We start from the raw sequence: 24,475 nt of genomic DNA, 5'->3' as shown, positions 1-24,475 counted from the left end.
CCCCCCCCCCCCCCAATTATAAAACAAGGGACCAAACTTACCACAGAGAGGGCATTAGCAAGAGCTGCTCCGGAGTAGGCACAAAATAATGCTGAGAAAAGAAGACCAAAGAGAGCTCAGGATGAAGAAATTATTGTTCAATTCTCCAAAGAAATTATCACACACAGTAACACTGTCCAAATGCATGGTAAAATATCCTGCCAGCTACCTGGTGTGATTCTACAATTCAACAACTAGTTGAAATGTCCCAAAGTTGTGATCACTTCTCCCAGGTAACAAGTGATAGGACAAGAGGAAACGGCCTCAAGATGCACCAGGGGGAGATTTAGATTAGATATTAGGGTCTTCCAGCCCTGGCACAGCTGCCCAGGGCAGTGGTGGAGTCCCCATCCCTGGAGAGATTTAAAAGCCCTGTGGATGTGGCACTTGGGGACATGGGTGAGTGGTGGCCTTGGCAGTGCTGGGGGGAATAGTTGTACTCAATGGTCTTAAAGATAGGTTTCAACCCAAACAATTCTGTGACTACATTTCATCCTCTGTGCTCTGTAGAGATGGATGGTGAATGAAGACATGACTTGACCCATATGCAGAGGGAATTGCAGAAATTCTTCAGAAGTGTGGGACTACTGAAATTCTCTGTCCTGTGCCTTCACACAACAGGCAGTCAGCAGTGGCTCTCCTTGTCACCGGATGCCAGAGGTGGGAAAACAGGAGCAAAGGTCAGGCAACCAAGGACTAAGTCAAGGAAGGAAAAGCTACTGACCAATCTAGAAACTGTGCTCAGGCCAGAAAACTACTGAAATGAAGATAACTGGAGGCTGGGTGAATCTAAGGAATCCCTTAAATGGGAAATTTCTTTTATTAAGTTCTTCTCATAGTGCCTAGTTTTGACTGCTGTTGGAGACAGGGTGCTCGCGTGGATGGATTTTAAACTGACCTTGTGCAAAAGCTCTCTTCTTATGGCACGCTTCCTCTAATGATACCTATAGTTATGAAAAGGCTGTTTTTGTGAATCTGTTGTGAAATAGCTTGTGTCCCTTTCACAAATGGTATTTCCACACTTTCCAGATGTTTCTATGTTTTCAGGGTCTAATGCTGTTCTCTCTGTACTCTCACTTGCACATTCAGGCTCAACGCTGCTACCACCAGAGAAACAGCTCTTGCACAGTGCCTACATTTGGTAGCTGACCCTAAACCTGCACTACTCATAGGCTGCCTTGGCTGCACAAATTTTTGGTTTTCCTTTATGTAAGAGGTACTCACCACAGGCAAGTGACAGCAGATGCGTCTGCCAGGTCAGGGCGTAGAACATGCCCCCGACCGCGATGCAGGCCAGGGCACAGTTGTAATTGTGTAAGCCCAGGTAGATGGTGTCAAATGGGGATGCAATGCTCAGTGCTACAAGACAAAAGGCAAGGCTGGGAGGTCAGGTATGAGAGGTGTCTACAGGAAGACCCATCCCTTACTGGGGATCCGTCATCTCTTCCCTCTTGATGTCTAGATGGATTTATCTTTGCTCGCGTTTGCACAGTGTGCACTTGCAGAAAAAGGAAGGTAGTTATTTTGGAGCTCTGATAGTGTACCTAGGGTTGGAATTTGGCCCAGTCTCAAAGGTTTAATTTAGGCAAAACTTTCTGTGCATGCACTGAGTGTGTGTTGTAGTTGTTCCCCCAGGTGACCAGGCGGAGGGTCCAGCCACGAGAACCTTCCCCCCTGGGTGTCCTCCTATCAGAAAGCTGTGCTCACACATACTGTTTAAACCTTATACCTACCCTGATCCTGGATATCAGAGGCACAACTGCATGTCTTTTGTGGGAGTAAGCAGGGTTTCCATCTCTTCCTAGTGACCTTTGCTAGATGCGGTCTAGTTGCTAGAGATGGTTGCTTCACCAGTGCTGTGGAAATTCTCCACGGGGATGGGAGCTGATGGTCTGCTCCAAGTCTGACCTCACAGAAACTTTTCCAGGATTCCTCACAGGCTTCAGCAGTCTCAGCCAAAAGGAGAGCACAATATGTAGTGCACAAGCCACCTTCATGCCACTCGTAAGATTAATGCATTTCCTGCTGTTTTGTCCTGATCTGTCCTCTGTTTCATCACCGTGTTTATCCCCAGATACTTTCCCCTGACCTTTCTCTTCCAGGTTAAATGTCAGACCTGTACAAGACCTGCCATATGCTCCTAGGCATACAAGTTGGACAGTTTTATTTAAAAACACCGATATAAGGCAGCTCCAGTCTTGTACAAAGTGCTTCAAAGCACAGAGAACTTGTTGGACGACTGTGCCTTTTCCGAAGTTGTTGTCTCAGACTACACTTATTCCATCCCCTGTTGTTATTACCATTGATCATTTGAGTGGTATTAATGTTGTCTAACTTCAAAGGTCATGTTCATGCTTCTTAACTTAATATTGTTTCTCTGGTTAGTGGAGACACAGGCCATTTTTAGTAGCATTCATTTAGCTATTTTTACAAATCTGCAGCAGGATAGAGCAAATTGCATCTAGAAAAGTCTTTTTCTTTGCCTTGGCTGATCAGCTCTGTGGCAGACATCTGCTTATGGTGGTAATTTAAAACAATTGTGGAGGCAAGAGATCACCTCTGAAACTCTTTTTCTAGGTTTCTTTAAGATCATCTCCATGGGATTCATCACACCCAATGGCTAGAGGGTTAAGCAAGGTGGAACAAACCACCTGCCTGAGTTACAAATCTATTAACAAATTCAAAGCTCAAAGAAAACCTTATTCTGTTCTTGCCTTCACTATGTTGTGTGACCTTCAGTAAGAGCTTCCAAATTTAGAGGCAGTTGAAAAAGGAGAGTGTTGCCCCAATTACCTACGAGCACATACAACTGTAAAGCCTGGACAGAGTCGTGTAATGGCTTGGGTCAAGATATCTTGGTTGTAGAAATGACTCTGGTGAATAATTCTTACCTGCAATCATCCCCACTGTCGATCCAATTGCAGCATGTAAACAAATCAGTGGGGAGGAGACAAGCAAAGCCACAAGGAAAATGCCTCCAGTCCAGGGGTTTCCACAGCCATACACTTGACCAACTCCAACTGGGATGGATTGTAGGAGCTGCAGCAGATGGTAGAAAAGGTCATGTTATTGTCTCTCCGTACCCTGAATGACACAGAGGTTATTTTTTCCAAGCTATTGGCTGAAATGGAAAGGAAGGAACCCTGGCTCTGAGTTTGACTGTGAGTAAATCATGGAGTCATAGAATAGTTTGGGTTGGAAGGGACCTTAAAGATCATCTCATTCCAATCCCTTGCCATGGGCAGGGACACCTTCCTCTATCCCAGGTTGCTCCAAGCCCTGTTCAACCTGACGTTTAACACTTCCAGGGTGGGACAGCTGGCAATCTATTCCAGTGCCTCACCAATCTCACAGTCAAGAATTTTTTTCTAATACCCGATCTAAACTACTCTCTTTCAGCGTGAAGCCATTGCCCCTTTTCCTGTTGCCAGCTGTTCTTGTTCAAAGTCCCTCTCCATCTTCCTCGTAGGCTCCCTTTAGGTACTGGAAGGCCACAATTAGGTTGGCCCAAAGCCTTCTCTTCTCCAGGCCGAACAATCCCAGTTCTCTCAGCCTTTTCTTGTACAAGAGGTGCTCCATCCTTCTAATTAACTTGATGCCTCCTCTGAACTTGCTCCAATGTCCATGTCCATCCTGTGCTGGGCCCCCAGAGCTGGAGGCAGCTCTGCAAGGGGGTTCTCACCTGAGAGGGTAGAGGGGCAGAATCCCCCCCTCCCCTGCTGCCCACGCTGTGAGATCAGCTCAGGGCATGGGGGGTTTCTGGACTAGATCATGTCCAGCCTCTCCCCCACCAGAATCCCTAAGTCCTTCTCCCCACGGCTGCTCCGTCTGTTTCATCCATGGCCTGGACTGATCCCAGGGATTGCCCTGACCCGGTGCAACACCAGCACTTGGTCTTGTTAAACCTCATGGACCACTTCTCAAGCTTCTCCAGGTCCCTCTGGATGGTCATGTCCTTCAGATGTATCACCTGCACCCTCAGCTTGGTGTTGTCAGCAGGTGTGCTGAGGGTGCACTTGGTCCCTCTGTCTGTGTCACTAATGAAGATATTGAAAGCACTGGTCACCACTTGTCTCCAATATCCACAGGGACTCTGAGCTGTTGATCACTATCCTCTGGGTCAGTTACCACTTACGGTCTTGCTGATGTGTTTTTAACCCAAACTGGACAGCAGGAGGGCCTGTCCACATGTACTTCTGCATTGACAGCATGTGAGAGACTTGTTTTGGGGCAGTCCAAGTTTAGGTGGAGTGAAAGGCTCAGGATCTCTGTTCCCTCAGGCTCCATCGACCTTTCTACTGGATCAGCCAGGACTGTCCCTGGGGATCTTATGGCACTACTCTCTTTGCACTGAATGATGTTTCTGTGAATTATCCTGGCTGTACATACTGTAGTCATTCTGACCCACGTGAAAATGTCATCCAGAAGTGAACGCCTTCATGCTCACCTTTCTGTGAAGTATCATGGATCTGTTGGTGGGAAGCTTACCAGTGGGACACTGATTGCAGACCAGGTGATGTTGGGCACTGCAGCTACAGGCTTGATGAGGGTGGTGGGGAAGAAGGGGTTGTAGTGTCCTGTGGCTGCCAAGTAGAGAGTCACTGCAATGTTGAAGGGCAGAGTGAAAACAGGAAGGTCCCATTTACTGAAGATGGATCCCAAAGCACTGGACAGGACGGGGCTGAGAAGAGGAGAAGAGACATGAACATAAATTTTACATAACAATTATAGTGGTGGAACACGTGGAACAATTATAGTGGTGGAACATTTAGAAACATCAGGTAGTGACTACCTTAATATGTTAGTCTGCATCAGACAAAGAGTTGCAGAACGCTGTTCATCTTTCTGAAAAAACTATCTAATCCATTCATGGATGGTGCAAACTGCACACCCTTCTCTCTGGACAGCTACTCTGGTAGCTATGCTGAGCTCAGGGAATCAGCAAAGAAATACATCTAATACAGCATTTAGGTGTGGGTGGAGACAGGTAATCTGACTTCTTATTCAGGAGAAAATTTCAGCAGGAAACAGAAGAGCCAATTTTGGGAATGCCACGTGAAAAACTATGGAGAACTTTAGGTGGTCAAAAAAAGCTACTGTCTTGAGGAGGCAAGAGGGAGCTGGAAATTACCTAATATACCTTTTTTTGTTTGTTTGTTTTGTTTTTGTTTAAACAGTGTGAAGGATATCAGAAGATGGCTCTGGAAGAGAAATAAAGCAGAAGAGGTGACCAAGGAGGATGGAAAATCTTCCACTAAGGAACACAGAAATATTTATCATGTTAGACACTGTTTTTGGGGAGTGAGGAGTCCTTAGGGCTCCTCAGTCTTACATAGAGTGTAAGATGAAGCCACCAGTGTAACGGAGCTGTGAAAGATGTTGGTGCCAGACATCACCCAGACCTTGACTGATGTTCGAGTGTATGTCAAAGACAGTGATGTTACTGTGTGCTGCCCAGGTGCTATCCAAAATCACATGGCATTTTCTGAAAACTGAGATTTGTCTTTAAAAAGAGCTTGATTGAATGTATTCAACATTAAAGTGTTTGGGGTGACCCTCAACCTATTATTGACAGAACGCTTAAAAGCATTCAAACCTTGAAGTGCCATGGCCTTTCCCAAAGTTCTTGTCTGTAGAACCTGGAATACAAACTTTGCCAGATCTCAGGGTCATTTTCGGGACTGCTGGATTTCCGCTTGAATTGTGTGTCCTACATGAAGGACTTTATGGGATCATATTGGCAGGGTAATATATAATTTTTATGGGGCCCAGAAATCTTGTGGAAGAGAGCAAATGGCCAGGTCCTGTCCTTGATGGAAATGGCCTCTGTTCTGCTGCTTTCAGCTGAGCTCCTCTGATACAAGTGAGCTGAATAGCTCTTATGGTCCACTCCAAGCAGAAGTGGACATTGCATAGTTTGCAAAAAATCAATTTAAAGACTTAATTTTTTCAAGAAGCTGCGTTTGAGTCCCAGAAGGTCATTAAGCTGGTTATAATAAAAAAACCCCACCCCACCCAAACTATTTGGCATTTCAAAAGCAACATCTTGTGGCCTGCTGTGTAGATGCTATCAGTGGGAAAAATGCTTTGTTCTCCTTGTATAATCTCAGATGAAGACTATTTTTTTTTTGACAAATTTAGTTCCCAAAGGACTTTACAGATTTATTGCTTCTAGCTGTAGGAAAAAAAGAATCAGTACTTCAGTGAAAATGGTGTCCTAATTTCTGTACTGAAATACAAAGCTTCTGCCACTTATACATCTTGTCAGGAAAAAAGGAAACAATTAAAGAAATGCTGACTTCTAAAGCTGAAATTCAAAATATCAGTTAAAACATCACTGAACTGTCTAATTTTAAAATCTTTCAGCTCTACCCTCGAGTCTTGTGAACTAAAAGAATGAAGAAAAGTTTGAACAAAAAGCCTCAAGGAATTCTGGCAGATAAGACAAGCTAAACATTCTCGCAGCATGCACTGGGTTTTGAGAGATTGTTATAAAATGACCTTTGCTGAGAGAGACTAAAGAAATGAAATATATTAAAAAAAAACAATCTGATCTTAAAAGTAGTGAAATCCAATAATGACTTGCATCTTCTTGCTTACAGTGATTAAAATGTGACAAATTAATTTCAGCTAAGGCTGTTAAATAAATTCTGCAGTGCTGTTAGGGTCCATGTTTAAAAATGGAAAATTTAATCCTGGAAGGACATAGTCTGGCGTTTGGAGTTGCTTGGAGGAATTAATTTTGCTCGTGACTGGTTGCATGTCTGAGAAGGGGAATATTGAATTCAGCCCGAGGGAGAGCACAGGGTTGGTTCAGCACCTGGGCGTGGAAGAACCATTGTGGTGTTGGGCACCATGACCTCCACCCCGAATGTGTCCAGTTCCTGAGGTATATTTTTTGAGAATTGGGGTGGGGCTGCTTTATCAATGTGCTGTAATCAGTGTTGTCTGTGCCCTCAGCTCCTGCCACATCCCTCGGGAGCTCCACACGTGGACGAGCGCATCATTCCACTGCCACTCACTGCAGGAGTTACTGGTGTAGGGCAGAGGGGACTTTGGTGTGAGAATTGTCCTTAGGAGCAGGGGTACTTACCAGGCCATTGATATAACCGCCACAGGAGGGAGAAGCCACCAGTAGTAATCCCCTTTGCTGGAATAGACGGCCATGAGCAATCCCACCAGCATCCCGTTGTAGCCGTGCAGCCCAGCTGTGATGGCTGACCTGTGATGGAGATAAATGTCTGCAAGGTAGCAAGGCGTGCTGATCGTGCAGTTTATAAGTGCCCTGCTCCCAGTGAAGGGAGGGATAAAAAAAGCAGTGAGATTGTTGATGTACTGTCTCTTACTGGCGTGTGGAAGGGGAGAGTTTGGGAATTTTTGGAGGATGGGGGGGTCTAGGGGGCTCCTTAGTGGCCTGTAGGAGGTGCGTGGTTGTGACAGTTGCTGTCAGAGAGAGTTAACCATCTGTTTTCATGAGGACAGAGAGTTGTGGGGATAGGTTAGTTCTTCCCGGAGCACAGCTCTGTCCTCACCCAACTGCTTCCAAACCACCTGTAAGGAAAGCTGTTCTGCTGTCCCGAACGAGTGGCTACAAGCCATCAGTGGGCTCCAGATGTTACAACAAACCAATTTTTACTAAGTGTACGAGGATGTGAGGTACCACCTACCTGTCCTGACTGAGAGCCAGTGCAGTCAACGTGGACACAGCAGTTCCAGTGCAGCCCGTGAGCATCCACCAGGGACTCTGGAGGAAAAGGCCCACCAAAATGATCAGCCCGCTGAGGGGGTTGTTGACAAACATCACCTGAGAGGTCCCTCGCAAGATCCAGTCCACCAGCTGAACCATTAAGGGCTTGTCTGTAGGAGATCAAAGGAGAATGCTGTCGGTAAGGCATCATTTTAGCAAAGCACACTCATCCCTGCAGCTGCCTTCTGGCCACGGAACAGAGGTGAGATATTAACAGGGGAAACTGCAAAGCCACTCTCTGATTCATTGTTACCTTAGTGTATTTTGCATCTGGCACTTGAAAACTAATAGGAATGGACTGGGCACTGCTATAAGATTCGTGGAGGGATTGATAAAAAAGTGATTTATTTATGGTGATCAAAAGATAGTCAAACAATTGCTTGCATGGTAGATCACGTTATATTCTGCTATAAGTTTAATGAGGAAACAGACTTTTTTTGGTGTATAATTCAGATGCAGAGAGGGACTCTGAAGCTGGTTTATATGTAGACAGGGAAATATGAAAAGGAAACAATTTTACTGTTTTAGAAAGAAAATCAGCAACTGAGAACATGCTGGTACACTGCATATAGGAGAGGGGGTCAAAGGTGTCTAAAAAGTATTTTGAGAGCTAAAGAACCTAAATTAAGAAAATAGTTATAACTTGGACTGTATTTAGGGAAAAGAAGCACTTTCAAAGAACAAAGAGTTATTGTTCTTTAGGGAAGGCTATTGAACCTGGACAGAGCAAACAAGGGCACCAAGCTCAGGTGCCCCAGGTGAGTGCAAGGGGAAGGTGGGATGAGGGCAGTCTGTCTGAGGGCATCTATGTACAGTGCTTCTAATGATCTCCTGGGGCAGAGGAGGGACTTGTAGTGTGTAATAAATGTTACTGCTAGTACTTGGCTAGAATTTTTTTTTCCCCTCTTCTGGGAAAAATGTAACCACTTCTGAACTGTTGTGTGTTATTAAACACACAGCAGGAGAATAGGTGCAAGGAGAATAGGTGAGAAAGAGGAGCTTGCATGTACAAAATGTTCATACACTGTGTGTATGCAGCTCTCATCTTCCTAAAGATTTGAAATTAATTCTCTTAGCTTAGATTGTTAATTAGATGCAGGATTAAGTGTCAGGCTACTTTTTGATTATGGGCAATGACTTATTCCTAAAAAACTCTTTCCAGACAGGGTTAAGGAGGAGGAATGAGTTTCTAAGAGAAAAATGACCAGGCTTGTCTGAATTAATTTTAACTCCTATTTGGTATTGAGCTGTGAAACACTTTTCAGCAATGTGCTCAGATTCAGACACAAGTATTAACCATAAAAATTCAAATATAACCAGAGGACAGTGGCCAAATGTTTTCAAAATATTGAGTAAGAAAAGCTGTCTAAAACGTATGGACTGCTGCAGCAAAGAGAAACAGGAGGAGATGTTTCCCTGTGTCTGGGAATCACACACACTGCAGCCTGATGAGCCTGTCTGAAGCATTTCATCCCAACTTCTCCACCAGTGATAGCTGCTGCACAGGTTGTCTGTGCACTTGTTTCTCTCCCACTGCTGCAGTTGCTCTGCTAACAAACCTAGCCCTGACAGGGGACCCACAGTCTTACACAGTCTCTCAAAAACCTACATTCCTGGTAATTCTGGGTAACAGGGACCATCTGCTCATGCACTGTTCCTGTCTCAACATTGAACCTTTGAGATCAGTCTCAGTTTGCATTTTATAGCATCCTAACAGCCACAGTGCCTATTGCTGCCCCACAGCTGGAACCACAAGAGCCTTTGCCCACAGTATTCCCATGTGGATGAGGAACTGTGGCTGGTCCAGAGCCGTTACAAACGAGACTTGATCCCTGGCCCTGACGTGTGATTCTGGGCACTGCTATAAGGAATGTGATGCTAATGACACATAACTCATTAAGTGTAAAAGATGTCTTTGGCCTGTGCTGAATTTTGCGTGCAGCCGTGGTGGTGGAAAGAGGATGCAGTGGGATTTCCTTCCTGAGAATGAGATAATGACAAAGCCAGAAGTTTGAAATGAGCTTGGACCATGCTGCTTCTGCTCTGCCTGGGGGAGTGAAACAGACTCATGTCGTGCCCCAGCACTGAAAGTACTGTTGGTAACAGAGATTTCCCCAACCAGAGAGCCCCAAACACATCCCTGTGCTTACTTTTCATCCACTCTCCATATTCTTTCATTTCTCCTGTGAGATACCCAAAAACTTGGTGGATCCAATTTCTGCTTCTCCACAGCAGGTCCTGGGCTCTTGGCACCCGCCTCTTGTACATCGGCCTCTCGCTGGAACATTCAGTCACAACGATTTCACCGAGCTCCATCTTTTTTGGGTGAAGGTGAAGGACAACTGGAAACCACAGAGATGATGTGTTAGAAAAACCTTTTGGGTTGCGCCCTGACAACCTTCAGAACCCCACGCTGATATCTTTTTTCCAAAGATGGGATGCCTATGGAGAAGGGATCTGCCTGATCCACTGCTGAGAGTGGTGTGTGCTGCTGCTGCCCAGGGCAGTGGTGTCTGCTCTTGGTGATGTGGGGCAGGCAGTGACCTGCTGCTGTCATGGAGCTGCGACACAGAGCTGCAGGGGAAAAGAGGGATGTGGCCCCGGTGCCCTGCAGCATCCCACCATCACTCCAGCTCCTTTTGCAGCCCATGACAAGCTGCTGGTTTGACAGGGGACATGACATTTGCCAAGCAACTGAGTGGTACCTGTATGCTCACCATGCTTGGCTGAGTATAGCTGCTCTGACAGCTGCTGAGGAGGGAGACTGCTGATGTTTGGCCAGCAGAGAGCTGGAGGGAAGCAATGCAAATTGCCAGTACAGAAGCAGAGAGCAGGGGACAAGAAAATACTAGAGGAGAAGTTGAAGTGTGTATCCCTTTTGATGTTTTGAGCTGGTGCCTTCATGTATCACCCCTCATTCCATGTCTGCCTTTGATGGACTATTGAGAGCAACCCGGGGTAGCATCAAAGTATTGCACAGAAATCAGTATCCACATGTGGCTCTGGACAAAGATAAGCACCCTGGCTCAGAGCTGTGTGTATTTTAGTTAGCAGGTGAATATTCATCAGGGGTAGAGGTTTATTAATCTCACAATTACAGTTACAGGGCTTCTTTCATTAAAAGTCCATTACAATATAAACTCTAAAGAGAAAATACACTTCACTGCAGAACCTTAACAATTCTATGATTCTATTTCATGTTGCCTATTTTTTTTGTTCATAAAATACTGCTACACTGCAGGTCACACCTGCAAAACTTCCTCCCTGCTGCCTGAGGGAGTCTGGTATCAGATGTGGGTTTTGCTCTAATGGTTTTGGAAAAGCGCGACTGAGTTTCTTCTAGCCCCAAAGCAGACTGCATCGTGAAGGGCTTGCCCCCAGTTCCGTGGAATATGGGCACCATCTTCTGGTGAGAGGCTGTTTTTGGGTAGCTCAGACAGGCTGGCTGTCAGTGTTAACGCCTGCGGCAGCAGCAGAACGGGCTGGGAAGGGATGCTCGGCTGCAGGGAAGGATGTTCTGCAGAGACGAACACCAACAGGCGGATGGTAAAAAGATCTGTGGCTCGGAATGCCCTCCTAAGAAGGTCCTTGAGCATCAAAAGCTGCTTTCCCTTCACCCCTGGCAGCGCGTCGAGCAGCGCCTGTTCCCCAGTGCTCTGGCTCTCCCTGCCGGCAGCTCGTCCCCACGGCAGCGAGAGCCTTCGGGATGACCTCATCACCAGCCTGGGGAGGGATGTGCTGGCCAAGAGGTGTTGTTGCTATGTGGAGCTGTGTAAACTAAGCCTAAGCATCACTCAGTTTGCGTGATCCTGACGGAGGAGAATCACAGAAGGTTTTGAGTGGTCTAAAGCAAGAAATGTGGTTGTGCAAGGAGACTCCAAACCTTGAATCAGATAATCAGAGAATGGTTTGGATTGGAAGGGATGTGAAAGAACATCACATTTCAACCCCTCTGCCATGGGCAGGGACACCTTCCACTATCCCAGGTTGCTCCAAGCCCTGTTCAACCTGGCCTTGGACACTTCCAGGGATGGGGCAGCCACAGCTTCTCTGGGCAACCTGTACCAGGGCCTCACCATCTTCACAGCCAAGATTTTTTCCTTATATCAAACCTAAATCTCTTCTCTTTTAGTTTAAAATCACTCCTCCTTGTTCTGTCACTCCAGGCCCTTGCTTAAAGTCCCTCTCCAGCTCTCTTGGAAACCTTTTAGGCACTGAAAGGGGCTCTAAGGTCTCCCCAGAATCTGCTCCAGGCTGAACAACCCCAACTCTCCCAGACTGTCTTCATAGGAGAATTGATCCAGTCCTTGCTTGTGAGTGTCTCAGGGGGTTGTAAATAGCAGGGTTCCCAGGTTCTGCACAGCTGCACTCAATGCAGGAACAAGCAAGGAGCAGAAGAAGAGGGGTGCAGTGGTTTTATTGTCCCTCTTGGTTTTCTCCTATCTGTGATCTGATTCTGCCCATAAACTGAGTCCAATCCCTTGTTTCAGTTTAAGGCAGCCTTGATGACTGTCAGTTTTGGCTGCTTCCTTGTGGCTAGACAGGAGGACACTGGTATAGGGAACACTGAGCAGGAGTTCCCTTCTCCTCCACTGTGTCTTCTAGGCTGAGGGAGCATGCAATGGTCAGATATTGGGAATATGCATCCCTCTGAGACAGGAAGAGGCCAGGTCCTGCTGGAAAAACAGATATTTTTGTGTAGATACATCCAACGGGGGCTGGGCCTCTGTAAGATGCATCATTGCTCTGGGTTTCCTGATAGTCAGTGTAGCTCTGGGCACCTTCAGGTGAAAGTCAGCCCACGTCAGCTCACTGCTGTTCCCATGGACAGCTCAACCTGGGTGCTCCAGATAGGTAACCAGTAATTTTTGTGAGGGACACAAGGCCTGAAGTCAACAGCACAAGCAGAGTAGAGATTCCAGAGCAATATCAGGCTGCCCTTGAGGTTGCTTTCCCTCCAGAACTTAGTAGTCGTATTTAACAAATGTGTCTGGTATCAGAGATGGTTCTTTGGTCAACATTGAAACAGTCTTCACAGGGCAGTGGTTGAATTACTATCCCTAGGAGTGATCAAAGGGCTTGCGGATGTTGCACTTGGGGACATGGGTTGGGGGTGGGATTGCATTGCTAGGTTAATGGTTGGACTCAATGATCCTAGAGGACTTTTCCAACCTTAATAATTCCATGATTCTATTCCGTGTTGCCTATTTGTTTGGTCATGTTCTTCTAGAAGTCCTCTCAAAATAATTCAAAGGGTTGAGGTGGGCTCAAATAGCTGCTGTGGATCTACGCAAAGGAGACTGGAATGTCTCTTATGGCCTGGAATTCTCCAGGATCCATTAATAAAGAAAGGTCAGTGGTCCTTTTGCTGCGAGCAGTAACCACCATGAGCAGTACAGTACAGCTCTAACCAGCAGGGAGGATAAAGACTGAGTAGTTGTATCTATTCATCATAGCACCTGAAAAACTTATGGTTGTTTGAAACCTCACCAGGAAAAACCACTTGTGGGTTTTACAAACAGAAGCATGACTGCAGAGCTCCTCAACCCTGTATTTACAAGACTGCACAGCTCAATTCCCTCTGAAACTGAGATGTGGGACCTGTGAATTTTTAAAATTCTTGTCTTTGCTCACATCGTTGAACTGTTAGGGGTTAAGGGCAAAGTTGTCATGTTAGACCCCCTTGCAGTCAATTCCTCTCTGTAGAGGAAAACTACACCCCCAGAGAGCAATTCATATCCCATTTTTCTTACACACCTATTTGAGATGGGGAAAAAAAAGGGTGTCTGCCTCTCTTTTTCCACTGGCTGCAGAGGGAGCCTGGTGGCTGAGCTTTTAGAGGGCTGTTTTCAGGCAAGAAAAACTCCAGCCTAAGAGATTTTGCCAAGGTCAACCTTGAAGTTTCTGGAAGTGGGATCTGTAGTCCCAGGCTAGTGCTTTTGAATAACTGAACCATCTGTAACAGGCCTGTAATCCACATCAAGAAGGGCATCAAAGTTCTGGGGCTAATAAAAAAAAGTATTGCCTCTTTATGATTCCTGTTTGCTTTCTTCCTATGAATTGGAAGGAACTAAAACTCTGCTTGAAGGGAGCACACTCACCCTCCTCCGATGGGAAGGCAGCTTGGGACATGAGTGGAGGAGATGGCTGAAGAATTACCAAATTTTGGGGGAAAGAAGTAATGCAAAAAAAGAGATTTGGGGATGCTGAAAGCCTCTACACAGCTGAATCATGGGCCTTTACATCAGATAAGCCCAAGAGACTGCAACAGGTGGGTAAGATCCTGAAGGGCTGTGATGGGCACAGTGATCCCTGCAGGAATATCACCCTGGAAAAACACCATTTCTTTGCAGCAAGTGCCTGTCAGTCTGTGGATAGGCTGGTACTCAATGGTACAGGCTCCATGAATAATAGAGAAATCATTTGAACAATTATCTAATTAGGGCTAATGAGAGCCTGAATCACTTATGGCACACCTAGGGCTGATGAGGAATTCCCCGAGAAAAGGGTTTTTTTGTCAGCAAACACTGATTCATCAGTGTGGTAATGAGCAGTCCTGCTCGTTAAGGACATTTATGAGACTGCAGGGTAATACCGGGTGATTAGGAGTCACCTCCAGACCTACCTGTGCCTGCTCATCCCCAAACAGACACCTGCTGGAGCCTGCTTTTGAGGCACAGGGTGCTGACAGCACAGAGATGTGTATTTTTCAAGCCTCCCAGAGTACGCTCTGTGTTTCTCTTTGTGCTGCTAGAGATAATGTTCCCAGTGTAGCACCATCACACAGCCTGCAGTGATCTGGTCGTCTCATGAAAAGAAAAAACACCATTTTTTTTTTTTTTTTTTTTCAGAATAGTGAGCTGGTGCATGACTAGGGTGGTGGGTGATGAGTAACATGACCCAACTTTTTTACAGGGCTGCTGTTTGTGTTGGGAACTTAGCCTGGTGCTAAGGTACCTGAAGCCAAGCCTGGGTAATTTATCTTTCCACCTCTGTGCTGAAAGCAGAGTGATCAGAAACGCATTGGCTTCAAGGGATGTGGCCACACAAGGGCCTCGAAAAGAAGGCGTTAGCAAAAGCACATTTCCCTCCTAAGAAACCATAAAGGAATAGAAAAGAAATACCATGTATGGATAGAGGGAAAAGCTCTGGGATGGTGACAGAATGCTTGGCTGAGTTGTAATGACTTTACCAAGTGAGGCTCTACCAGGGATCAACTAGTGATGTTGAAAGCAAATGAGTAAAGCAGGGCATTTCGCTGAGGGTGAACGCAGCACAGTTTCTGAGAACAGGTATGAAACCCTTAACCACATATCTTTAAAGTAAAAACAAACAAAACAAAACCAAGCAAACAAACAAACAAAGAAACAAACCTATCCAAAGAGAAAAAAAAAATGCTCAAGTGACCTAGTTTCCTATCACAGGCATTAAATGAAGCCACATTCCAGAGCAGCTCTGTCATTTCTGTACAAGTACAACTACCACAAGACAGTTAGCAATCAGGATAGTTTAACTTAGGGGGCTAAATATGACTCTTACATCCTTATTTAGATAATTGGCTTTTACATTGTGGTCTTGGAGTCTTTCTGTGTCTTCCTTTCCCAGTCTCTGCACTATGTAATGCAATACTTTTCTTTGCTCCAAGGCAAAACTTTACTGCTTCTTCTTTCCCCTCTGTTGCAGCAGTATCTCCCAGTATGCCAATGAGGGCACAGAGTTTATTTGATGGATTGTACTGGTGTTTGGGGTAGAAGCTGTGCTGACATCCTCTGTATGTGTGACATGTGTGCATGTAACTGTGAAGAAGGAGGGTTTGACTTCCTTGCCAGTCCTGAATGGTGTTTGTAGAGAAGGATTTTTAGAATCATAAAGTGGTTTGGGTTGAAAGAGACATTAGAGATCATCCTGTTTCACTCCCCTACCATGGGCAGGGACACCTTCCACTATCCCAGGTTGCTCCAAGCACCATCCAACCTGGCCTTGAAGACTACCGGGGATGGGGCAGCCGCAGCATCCCTGGGCAATCTGTTCCAGTGCTTCACCACCCTCAGAGGGAAGCATTTCTTCCTAATACATTATCTGAATCCAGATCTATTCCCCTTGACTCCCTATAACCATTTAGAGGCTTACAGTTACGTGGTCTCTCTAGGGTTGACACAAACTGATCGATATAATCTCCAAGCAGATCACCCAGGCATGTCAGACATCACCATTGGATGGGATCAATTTCCTTCCAGAAGGATCTATCTCATCCTTTTAGCGTCACAGAGAGACTAAGATGGGGCTTAGGAGGGTAACTGTGGGTATCTGCAGTGTGAATGTCTGTACCTGAGCATCTTGATTTGACTTCCAGTGAAGAGCTGGACAATATATGGATCTAGAGCATGATTCATCCCCTCTCATCCTACACAGATGAATCATGTCTCAAATTCTGTTACATTTTCTGTTTATAATGGGAAAGACAGACAGCTTAGATGCACACATCTGCACCACGTGTACGTGGGGAGAGAGGTGATGAATCTCAACAAAGTGACTATCCCAAGGTTATTTGGGAAACCTGTAGCTGACTTGAGTATCAAACAAGGACACGTTCATGTTTGAACCAAGTGCCTAATCCATGAAGAATTTTCAAAATGCTAACCTTTTTTTTTTTTTTTTTTTAATAAGAGAAGTAGTCAGATCAGGTAGATATTTTAAGACACAAAAATCCTGTTTTCCTGCATATGGTTTCAGTTATAAAACCAGAGGGGAAAACAAATAGAGAAAATATGAAATATAAAAACCGTTGCTTCTAAACAGAATGTTTTTCAAAGGTTTCCATGAGGTGTTGGCTGCTCGGCAAAGCAGACTGTAAAACAATTTTACAAGCCACATTTATTCTAAGAGCTCCACTTATTGAAGTACAATTCAAACTCTTGTTCTGCCAGCCAAGTTCCATAAATTAAACACTTGTCCAATAACACATACCTCTCCACTTGGATTCTCTGTTTCTTTTTGGCTTTTTGTGTATGTGTGTCTCTCTCACTCTTTTTTTTTTTTTTTTATTCTTTGCAAATGGAAACAGAAAGGGTTTGCTTGTTTTAGGAATGGATTTAAGAAGCAGAGCAGTAAAAGTAAAAATAAGATGAGGAAAAAGAAAACAGGTCAACTGACTAAAATGAGACTTTTGTTCCATCATTTTGCATCTTGGTGACACTGACTTAAAGCTGGGGCTAAACCCAGACCCAGGTGTGAACCTGTGTGATGTCAAATTTCTAACTAAAGTAGTGCCTCAGGGTATTTAGAGAAACCAGGCAGGTAAGGGAGGTCACATGTGCCTCCCACCTTCAAAGAGAACCCAATCTCCCTCCCTTCTCTAGAGTATTATGGCCTTAGAGGTGTGACCACCACCAGGATGAGCCTTTTCTTACAAGGGAAGGGACAGGGAAGGTGTGAGACGTTTTCAGATGGCCATCCTGTCTGACCTGGAGCAGGAAAGGCTCCACAGATACGTCAAGGAAAAAGTCCTGCCAGTAGAGCTCCTGGATTCACTGTGCCTTCCCTTATCCACTTTTTTTCCTGTTTCTCTCTGCCTTCATTCCTACCTACGTACAGCTCTCGCTGCTCTTTCAGTTTGGTCTAGAGCCTCATGTCCATACTGTGTTTAAATCTTGAAGATTTTTTCATAGGATGGTAAAGGCTGGAAAAGAGATCATCAGGTTCAGACTCTGTCCTATCCCTGCCTTGTCACCCATCCCAGAGCACTGAGTGTCACATCCAGTTGTTCCTTGGACACTTCCAGGGATGGGAACTCCACTACCTCCCTGGGCAGCCCCTTCCGATGCCTGACCACCTTTATAGCAAAGAATTGCTTTGTCTTCTTTTCCTGTCCCTTGTTCCCTGGGAGCAGAGCCTGATCCCCCCCAGCTCCCCCCTCCTGTCAGGAAGTTGCAGAGCCAGAAGGTCCTTTTCTCCAGGATGAGCTCCCTCAGCTCCCTCAGCTGCTCCAGACCCTTCCCCAGCTCCGTTCCCTTCCCTGCACACGCTCCAGCCCCTCAATGTCTCTCTTGTCTGAGGGCCCAGAACTGCCCCAGCACTGGAGGTGCCTCAGCAGTGCCAGCACAGGGAGGGCACTGCCCTGGCCCTGCTGCCACATCACGGCTGGGACAGCTCCGGGGCCATTGCCCCTGGGCTCATGTTTAACCACTGCTAAACACATCACTTTGATGTGACCCTGTGTCTTTCTCCTTCACATTGATCATGAGCTGCATGTCTTCATTTTTGAAACCAGTCACTACTCCTTCACACCAGGAGGGAAAAAAATAACTTCTATGTCCCATAACACTGTCTCTACTTGCCAGAAATCTTCTAAAGATCCTCTCCTGTGGAACAAAGCTTAGATGTCCTAACATGAGCTCCGATTAAATGAATGCCTTTTTTAATCCAGAGAGTAGCAAGATGGGAATAATACAGCAAGAAAGTGGACAATATCTCTGCTTTCTTGTTAATTCAGAGTGGAAACTTGGGTAAGTCAGCTACTGAATGTATCTCATCAATTCAGAGGTGACCTCTTAAATGAGAATAAATCCTTTTAATTCACTATAGAGATTCAGGGTCTTACTCTGTAAGGCTTGAGTGTGACAGACATGGGCAGTCAAATGTGAATAAGTTTGGAGCTGCCAGTGAAATTACTGTTCTTTGTTGAAAGCTGCCTTCTGCTGGGCTGAGATACCGTAACTGATGGGTGTGAAAGAGAGGACAGGGAGGGAAATGTGCCTTTAGGACATTTTAGTGTGGGAGAAGGCAGATTTAATTTAGCTTCTGCTGAAGGTGGTTTTAGGCAGTTCCTGCTGCAATAAGGTCAAAGCAGCTCTTGTGGTCAGTCTCCGAGGCTGGAGACTGACCAAAAGACAGTAGGGACATTAACTCCCTCTGAGAGGTGCTGTTTGAGGGTGATGATTCCTTCTCAAACTGCTCATATGATCTGCAAGTGCTCGAAGAGGGCTTTGAATCTGGAAGCTTTGTTGTTTTTCTGTGTGGCTGCTTAGGTGATGCCATGTGGTGTTCTTGCTCCCTGGAGCATCAAGGGCAAGGCAGGGTTGGAGCATCCCCATCTCCATCAGTGATCTGTATGGCCAGGTGACTGGTGATTTGCAACACTTGTGCTCCACGTCCAAAGAACTAATGCCAACATGCACTGAGAAGCCTTGCCTACACTATGCAAAATTATTTGGTTGCTAAAACTGTAAGCTCTTCATCTGAAATTGGATAACCTGAACAAGCCATGGGGAGTTGACAAAAAGACTTAATTTCTGTGTGAAATGGACTGCTGGTTTTTCTAGCCTAGCTTAGCAAAGCTTTCCCTGTAAATTTTTTAACTGCAGGCATAATCACATGGTGTCTGCTGTTCCTGGGCTGACCCAGCTGAATACTGGACTGTCTTTAACAATGCATGGTAAACCACAGACTGTAAAATGCTGGGTGCTGTTCACAATGAATAAAAATGTCAGAGCTTGGTCAGTATTTGGTTAAATCTTGAAACAAAACATACAGCATTTTATTATGGTAACCGTAAAGGCATTTCTCCATGTAGTTTGCATTGCTTGCTCTTTAATAGAAAGTTAATGGGGATTTTCTTTTTTAGATAGCAACAATTTATCATGTGTTTCCCTGGTAACTACAACACCATGAACCTTCCTTGAAAACTCCGCTGGGATTCCTGCAATGTTTGTGAGCAATAATGAATGGTAAGCGAAAGGCAAACCCATTGAATCACTTTATTTTAAATTCTGGCAGAGACATAATTTCCCACAGTTCATAAACATTTACGAAAAAAAGGAGTTTACACGAAGAAAAACAGTTGTTTTTATCGCTCAGATCAAAGAATACGTTTATCTGCATGTATGGATGCGTTTTCAGCCAGCTTGTGAGAAACCCAGGTGACAATCTTTAAGAAGCTTCACAGACTTAATGCGGAACCTTTGAAGTCTGAAGCTTTGCTCACCTGAAAACACAGACATCACTTCTGCTCTCTGCTCTGCACGAGTCTGAAGTTTGCACTTCAAAGATTATAGACGACAGGACAAATTTCCCGAGCTGGTAACAGCTTTGGGAATTACCGGCTGGGATAAAATGGAAAAGTGGGGCATATTGCAGGGTACTCAAAGCCAGGCAGGACAGGGCTCTGAGCAACCTGGTCTAGTGAAAGGTGTCCCCTTGTTCAGGGGAGCTGGAACTCAAAAACCTTTAAGGTCATTTCCAACTCAAACCATTCTAGGATTATGTGATTTGGGGGTTTTGTGTTCACACCCAGTTCAACTGTTCATGTGGCAGGTGACTGGCATTTGTGTGCTGGAGGAATGGCCTTATGAATTTTGGAAATGCGATGGAGAGATTCCTCTAGGGTTAATGGTCTTTTTATCAGACCTAAGATGGAAGAGATGGAGAGGAGTGAGGGTTGCAGATAACACCTTTGTGGCTGCTGGGACTCCTGGCAGCCCCTGGCACTGCTCCATAACCTCTGCTTCCCTTCCTTGCAGTAGCTCTAGCCCAGAGGACGCGATGGAGTCTGGCTGTCATCTCAGGTTTTATTCCTCTCTAGTTAATAGAATATCACTTATAAAAGCAAGAGAAGGGTCATATCCATCAATCTCATGGGAGCTGCTCAGGATTTGTATTGTTGTACATGAAAAATGTTTCTGGTTCTGCTTACAAATGGGGACTTGTTTACTGCAGGATGGAGCAAGGTTTTTCTTGCTCTTCCTTTTGTAGGTGTGTGCAGAACAACCCCATTCCTTTAAAAACACCTCTAACAAGAAAAAGAATAAAATTACTAATTTTTTTAAAATTTAGATATTTCAAAATGTTTAATTTGGCTTTAATCTTTAAAAAAAATTGCAATACTGTATATCTGCAATATCACATATTTAAGTGTGCTCTGTGTGCTGTGGGGTCAATGGGGACATTGCTGGATCATGCTGAGGCTGCCTTGAGTCATGTTAGGTGTTGTCTGAGGTTCAGCCCTCCCCCATGGATGCAGAAGGTCTTATCTCCTTTGTTCTAAACATGCTTCTGGTTGAGGACTTCAGCTAACACCAGAACCTGCCTTTTGTTTTCTGGAGACTGACTGAGTTACAGATAAAAAGCACTCTCAGGATTAAGATTTGTGAAATTCAGCATAGCACATCCCAGTTTATTGATTTATTTTCTTTCATTCAGAGGACATTTTTTACCGGTTTCTCCTGGCTGTGGGAGTTGGGGTCAGTGGGTGTATAGTCCATAGCTAACGTTGGGGATGAGGTTAGTACCCACTGCACAGGGGATAAGTGAGACTACAGTCTATGTTACATATATTTTAGCTGAAACATTGATGTTTGTGAGGAAAAGGAAGGGGGAGAAAAAAGAAAGAGCATTTTGCCAGACCTCCTTGTGTGCATCATTTGCAAGTGTGAGTAGTGAGAATAACCCAGCCAGAGCTTGGAGAGGTGTTCAGGTTGGGCTTCCAGAAAAAAAACACATATGGACATCCAGGATTAGGTCAATGTTGGACTCCTCCAGAGGAAAGGAAAGGAAGGAGTGGGATATAGGCAGCAGATTAGAGCTAGGGTCTCTGAAACAGGGAAGCAGAGACAAAGTCACAGCCAGTTTCTGCAATGAACACTTAGTTCTTCAGGTGGAAAGAGGTGAAAATGTGGTATTGGTGTCTCTGTGTGAGGAACCCTCATTTTCACCCTGTGTATGTGAGTAACACTGGGTTCACTCTTACAACTGGGTGGGTGAACCAGTTTGGGGATCACTTTTAGGCTGAGGAGAGTGCGTTGCCTGAGACTGAGGGTTAGTTGCAGGGGCAGAAGTGATTTCGAAGAATGCGGAGGCAGGTATTGGTGAATTTAAAATTTAAAATTCAAACTTGTTTGTTGAAGAATTTTTTAAAATAAAAAAAATAATCAGGATTTTAGAATTTGTTCAGGCCAGATATGTTCATGATTTGTATAATTTTAGGGGTTTTAAAAAAATGTTTTATTACTAATTTTTTTTTTTTTTAGCAGTATGAGTATGTTAAGAAGATGATGATCAGGAAGAATTATGAACATTAAATGAATTGCTGCAGAATGAGGGTTAGGGTTGAATTTTGTTGATCCCATGGAGGAAAGCTGTGTTGCTCTCAGTTGATTTAGTAGCCTTATACTGAATTTTTCCTTGATATGTTTTTCTGGCACAGGCTGGCCCGAGATCAGGGATAATCTCCATGAAAATGGTGACTACAGAGCTACAGTTATTTTCAAATTTGCGAGTCCTGTGATGGAGAATATTGACGTCCCTTTATTTGAACACTTTAAGCTCAAGTCTCTTGATGTACTTTCTGCCTTTCTCATTCCCTATATCATTGTTCAAGTTATTTTTACAGCACTTGAAAGATGCATTGCAAACCCTTACAGCTGAACTTTGGCACGTTGGTGAAGGAAAATAGAGTTTGCCTCAGCTTGTTTTACTCACAGTAAATTTTCACGTGGAGGAATATGCCTTATCTATAGCCAAGGTTAGGCCTAGCACTAGATTCTGTTGGATGCTCAAAATGCAACATTTTGTTTCAATGAAGACTTCCAGTTATGTGCAGGAAACATCTAACTCATGTGAGCTTATTTAAATGCCGTACTCCTAGGCTTGTGTCACCCTCAGTGCTTCCTCCATGGCCAGTGTTTGGGCAATATAGGATTTATGAGACCAGAGGATGCTTAACGAGACTTATGATACAAATTTGCCAGTTGTACTGAGTCCAGGGCAAATGTTGGGATTAGTCTGGAGGGTCATGAAAAGTTGATTTGGAAAGCCAGAGGTCTGGCTGAAGTTTGCCAGCTGCAAAGAGGAGAGCCAAGGGCTGCTTCCACTTCCTTTGAATCTCTCAATCTGAGCCTCATCTGGAGCCAAAGGTGGAGTTAGACTTGGGGTCAGGGACTCAGGGGTCCTTGTTATGGATCTCCTGTGTTTCTTCTAGCAAGAGCTGAGATGCTATAGTGACAGTCAGTGAAAGAAACGCACTTTAAATAATGTTGCCCTTGACATTAGATATGTCACCTCTATGCCATGGTTATGTTTTCCGTGGCTATGGTATAAGCCAAGTCCCATGGCTGATCCCCATGTATGAGCAAATACTGCTTTCTAGGTAGGATTATGGATGATAAAGCAGAAGCTGCCTCAGAAGCTACCAGAGAGATTTTATTCAATATTTCCGAGCACCTTAGCCAAAAAAAAAAAAACAAAAACAAACCCCGGAACAAAATAAAGAATAATGTATCATTTGTTTTGTGCTATAAGAGATGGAAAGGTTAGATCTATTTCCCTTTCTGGATATAAAAGAACAATTTTAGAGAAAAAGATGCATTTTATTGCTAAAAAAACCAGTTTCAGGTCACTCCACATCTAGCAGTAACAGCTGTATTTAGCAGAGCACTTTGTCAGAAGAAAATAAAAAAAGATCAAATGCAGAAAGGGAAAATCAAAGAGTTACTGTCTGCATGTTTTAAAGCCTAGTTTAGCTAAATTCAGTGATAATTTTTCAAAGGAGAAAAGTACTGCAATAAAACATTTATTGTGTTTTTGTGCTTGTTTTCATTCCTTTGAGAAAAATGAAATGGTTTTAAGACTCATCCCATACTATTATTTTTTCTTAGTTTTTCAGCTCAAGCATTAAAACAAGACAAAAAAAAAATCAGTTATTCACACAGTTCTCATTATAGATTTTACTAGAGGAAAACGTTGTAGCTTTCTGGATGGCCTGATGCAGTACCACTCAAGAAGGCATTATTTGGTTTAAATGGACATTGGCAAGGTCCTTAGTAAGTATGTGAACGATTAAAGAAAACCAGATATTTGGAACTTAAATGAGGGGGAAAAAAAAAACACCAACAACCCAAGATCTGAGTGTGAAAATCCCTAAAATACATGTGTGAGGACTAACTCATCTAAATGGCTTGGGCTCAGACCCATTTTGTGGAGAACTGTTGAGGCCTGAGGCATAAAAAAAGATGTTTGGGCAGTAGACGCCAACTTGGAGGCTGTAAAGTGATTTGTTTCTATTTTCTTGTATCAATTTAAACAGTCAAATCAGCTTTACAGCTCTGAAATAAACACAGTTGGGAGTTTATGTGAGTTCAGGATGGCGTAACTGTATGTTTTGGGCATGACAGGGAAAGGAGAGGAAACATTTGCAGCCAATTTGCCAACGTGTTCCTCAACTGACATATGAACATGTTAGTTGAGGTAATGGGACAGATAAGTATTTTAAGCAGTAAAAGGAGCTGAGAATCTGGAAAAGGGAATTAGTTTTGAAGTTCAGCCGTCATTTGTAGCCAGACACGTGGAATGGTTTGAAGGGGACCTTGGGCACTGCTGTTGCTGCCTTGTACCTTGTCTCATGATGGAGCTTTCTGCTCCTGAGACAGGAACCCAGGTCGTGGCTTGGTGCAAGGGACTTTTGACTCATTGGAGAATGGACATGCACAAGGCAGAGGGCAGGTGACCTGTGGGTTGCATTCAGCCTGCCAAAAATATTCATCCAACCTGGCAGCTGCCGCTCTCTTTCTCCTGTCCCAGGGCGCAATGAGCTGCAGCTGGATGAGCTGCTCCACCTCTGCTGGCAGCTGGCTCCTGGCTGCTCTTGTCCTGGGATGCTCAGAAAATACTTCCTCTGCGTGGTTTTCCTGCCAAAGA

General features: G+C 44.6%; 1 protein-coding gene across 3 annotated transcripts in view; it reads right to left on the bottom strand.

Annotated features, from left to right (window-relative positions):
* LOC113953191 (urea transporter 2-like) overlaps positions 1-24,475 on the bottom strand; it is a 299,021-nt gene that overhangs the window by 2,144 nt on the left and 272,402 nt on the right. For 2 of the 3 annotated variants that reach the window (XM_027656092.1, XM_027656093.1), the window contains 7 exons: positions 9,937-10,128; positions 7,707-7,896; positions 7,133-7,261; positions 4,528-4,720; positions 2,931-3,078; positions 1,264-1,398; positions 42-91 (listed from right to left, as the gene is read on the bottom strand). In XM_027656092.1, coding sequence (XP_027511893.1) covers positions 42-91; positions 1,264-1,398; positions 2,931-3,078; positions 4,528-4,720; positions 7,133-7,261; positions 7,707-7,896; positions 9,937-10,102 — 1,011 coding nt within the window. In that variant the 5' untranslated portion in view covers positions 10,103-10,128. The remainder of the gene's footprint in view (positions 1-41; positions 92-1,263; positions 1,399-2,930; positions 3,079-4,527; positions 4,721-7,132; positions 7,262-7,706; positions 7,897-9,936; positions 10,129-24,475) is intronic. The other variant, XM_027656094.1, reaches the window with a different exon arrangement.

This window comes from Corapipo altera, unplaced genomic scaffold (genome assembly GCF_003945725.1).
Source record: "Corapipo altera isolate COAL_440 unplaced genomic scaffold, ASM394572v1 61553, whole genome shotgun sequence".
Lineage (NCBI taxonomy): Eukaryota > Metazoa > Chordata > Aves > Passeriformes > Pipridae > Corapipo > Corapipo altera.
The sequence above is the reverse complement of the archived record's forward strand: the minus strand, read 5'-3'. Positions and strand labels throughout refer to the sequence as shown.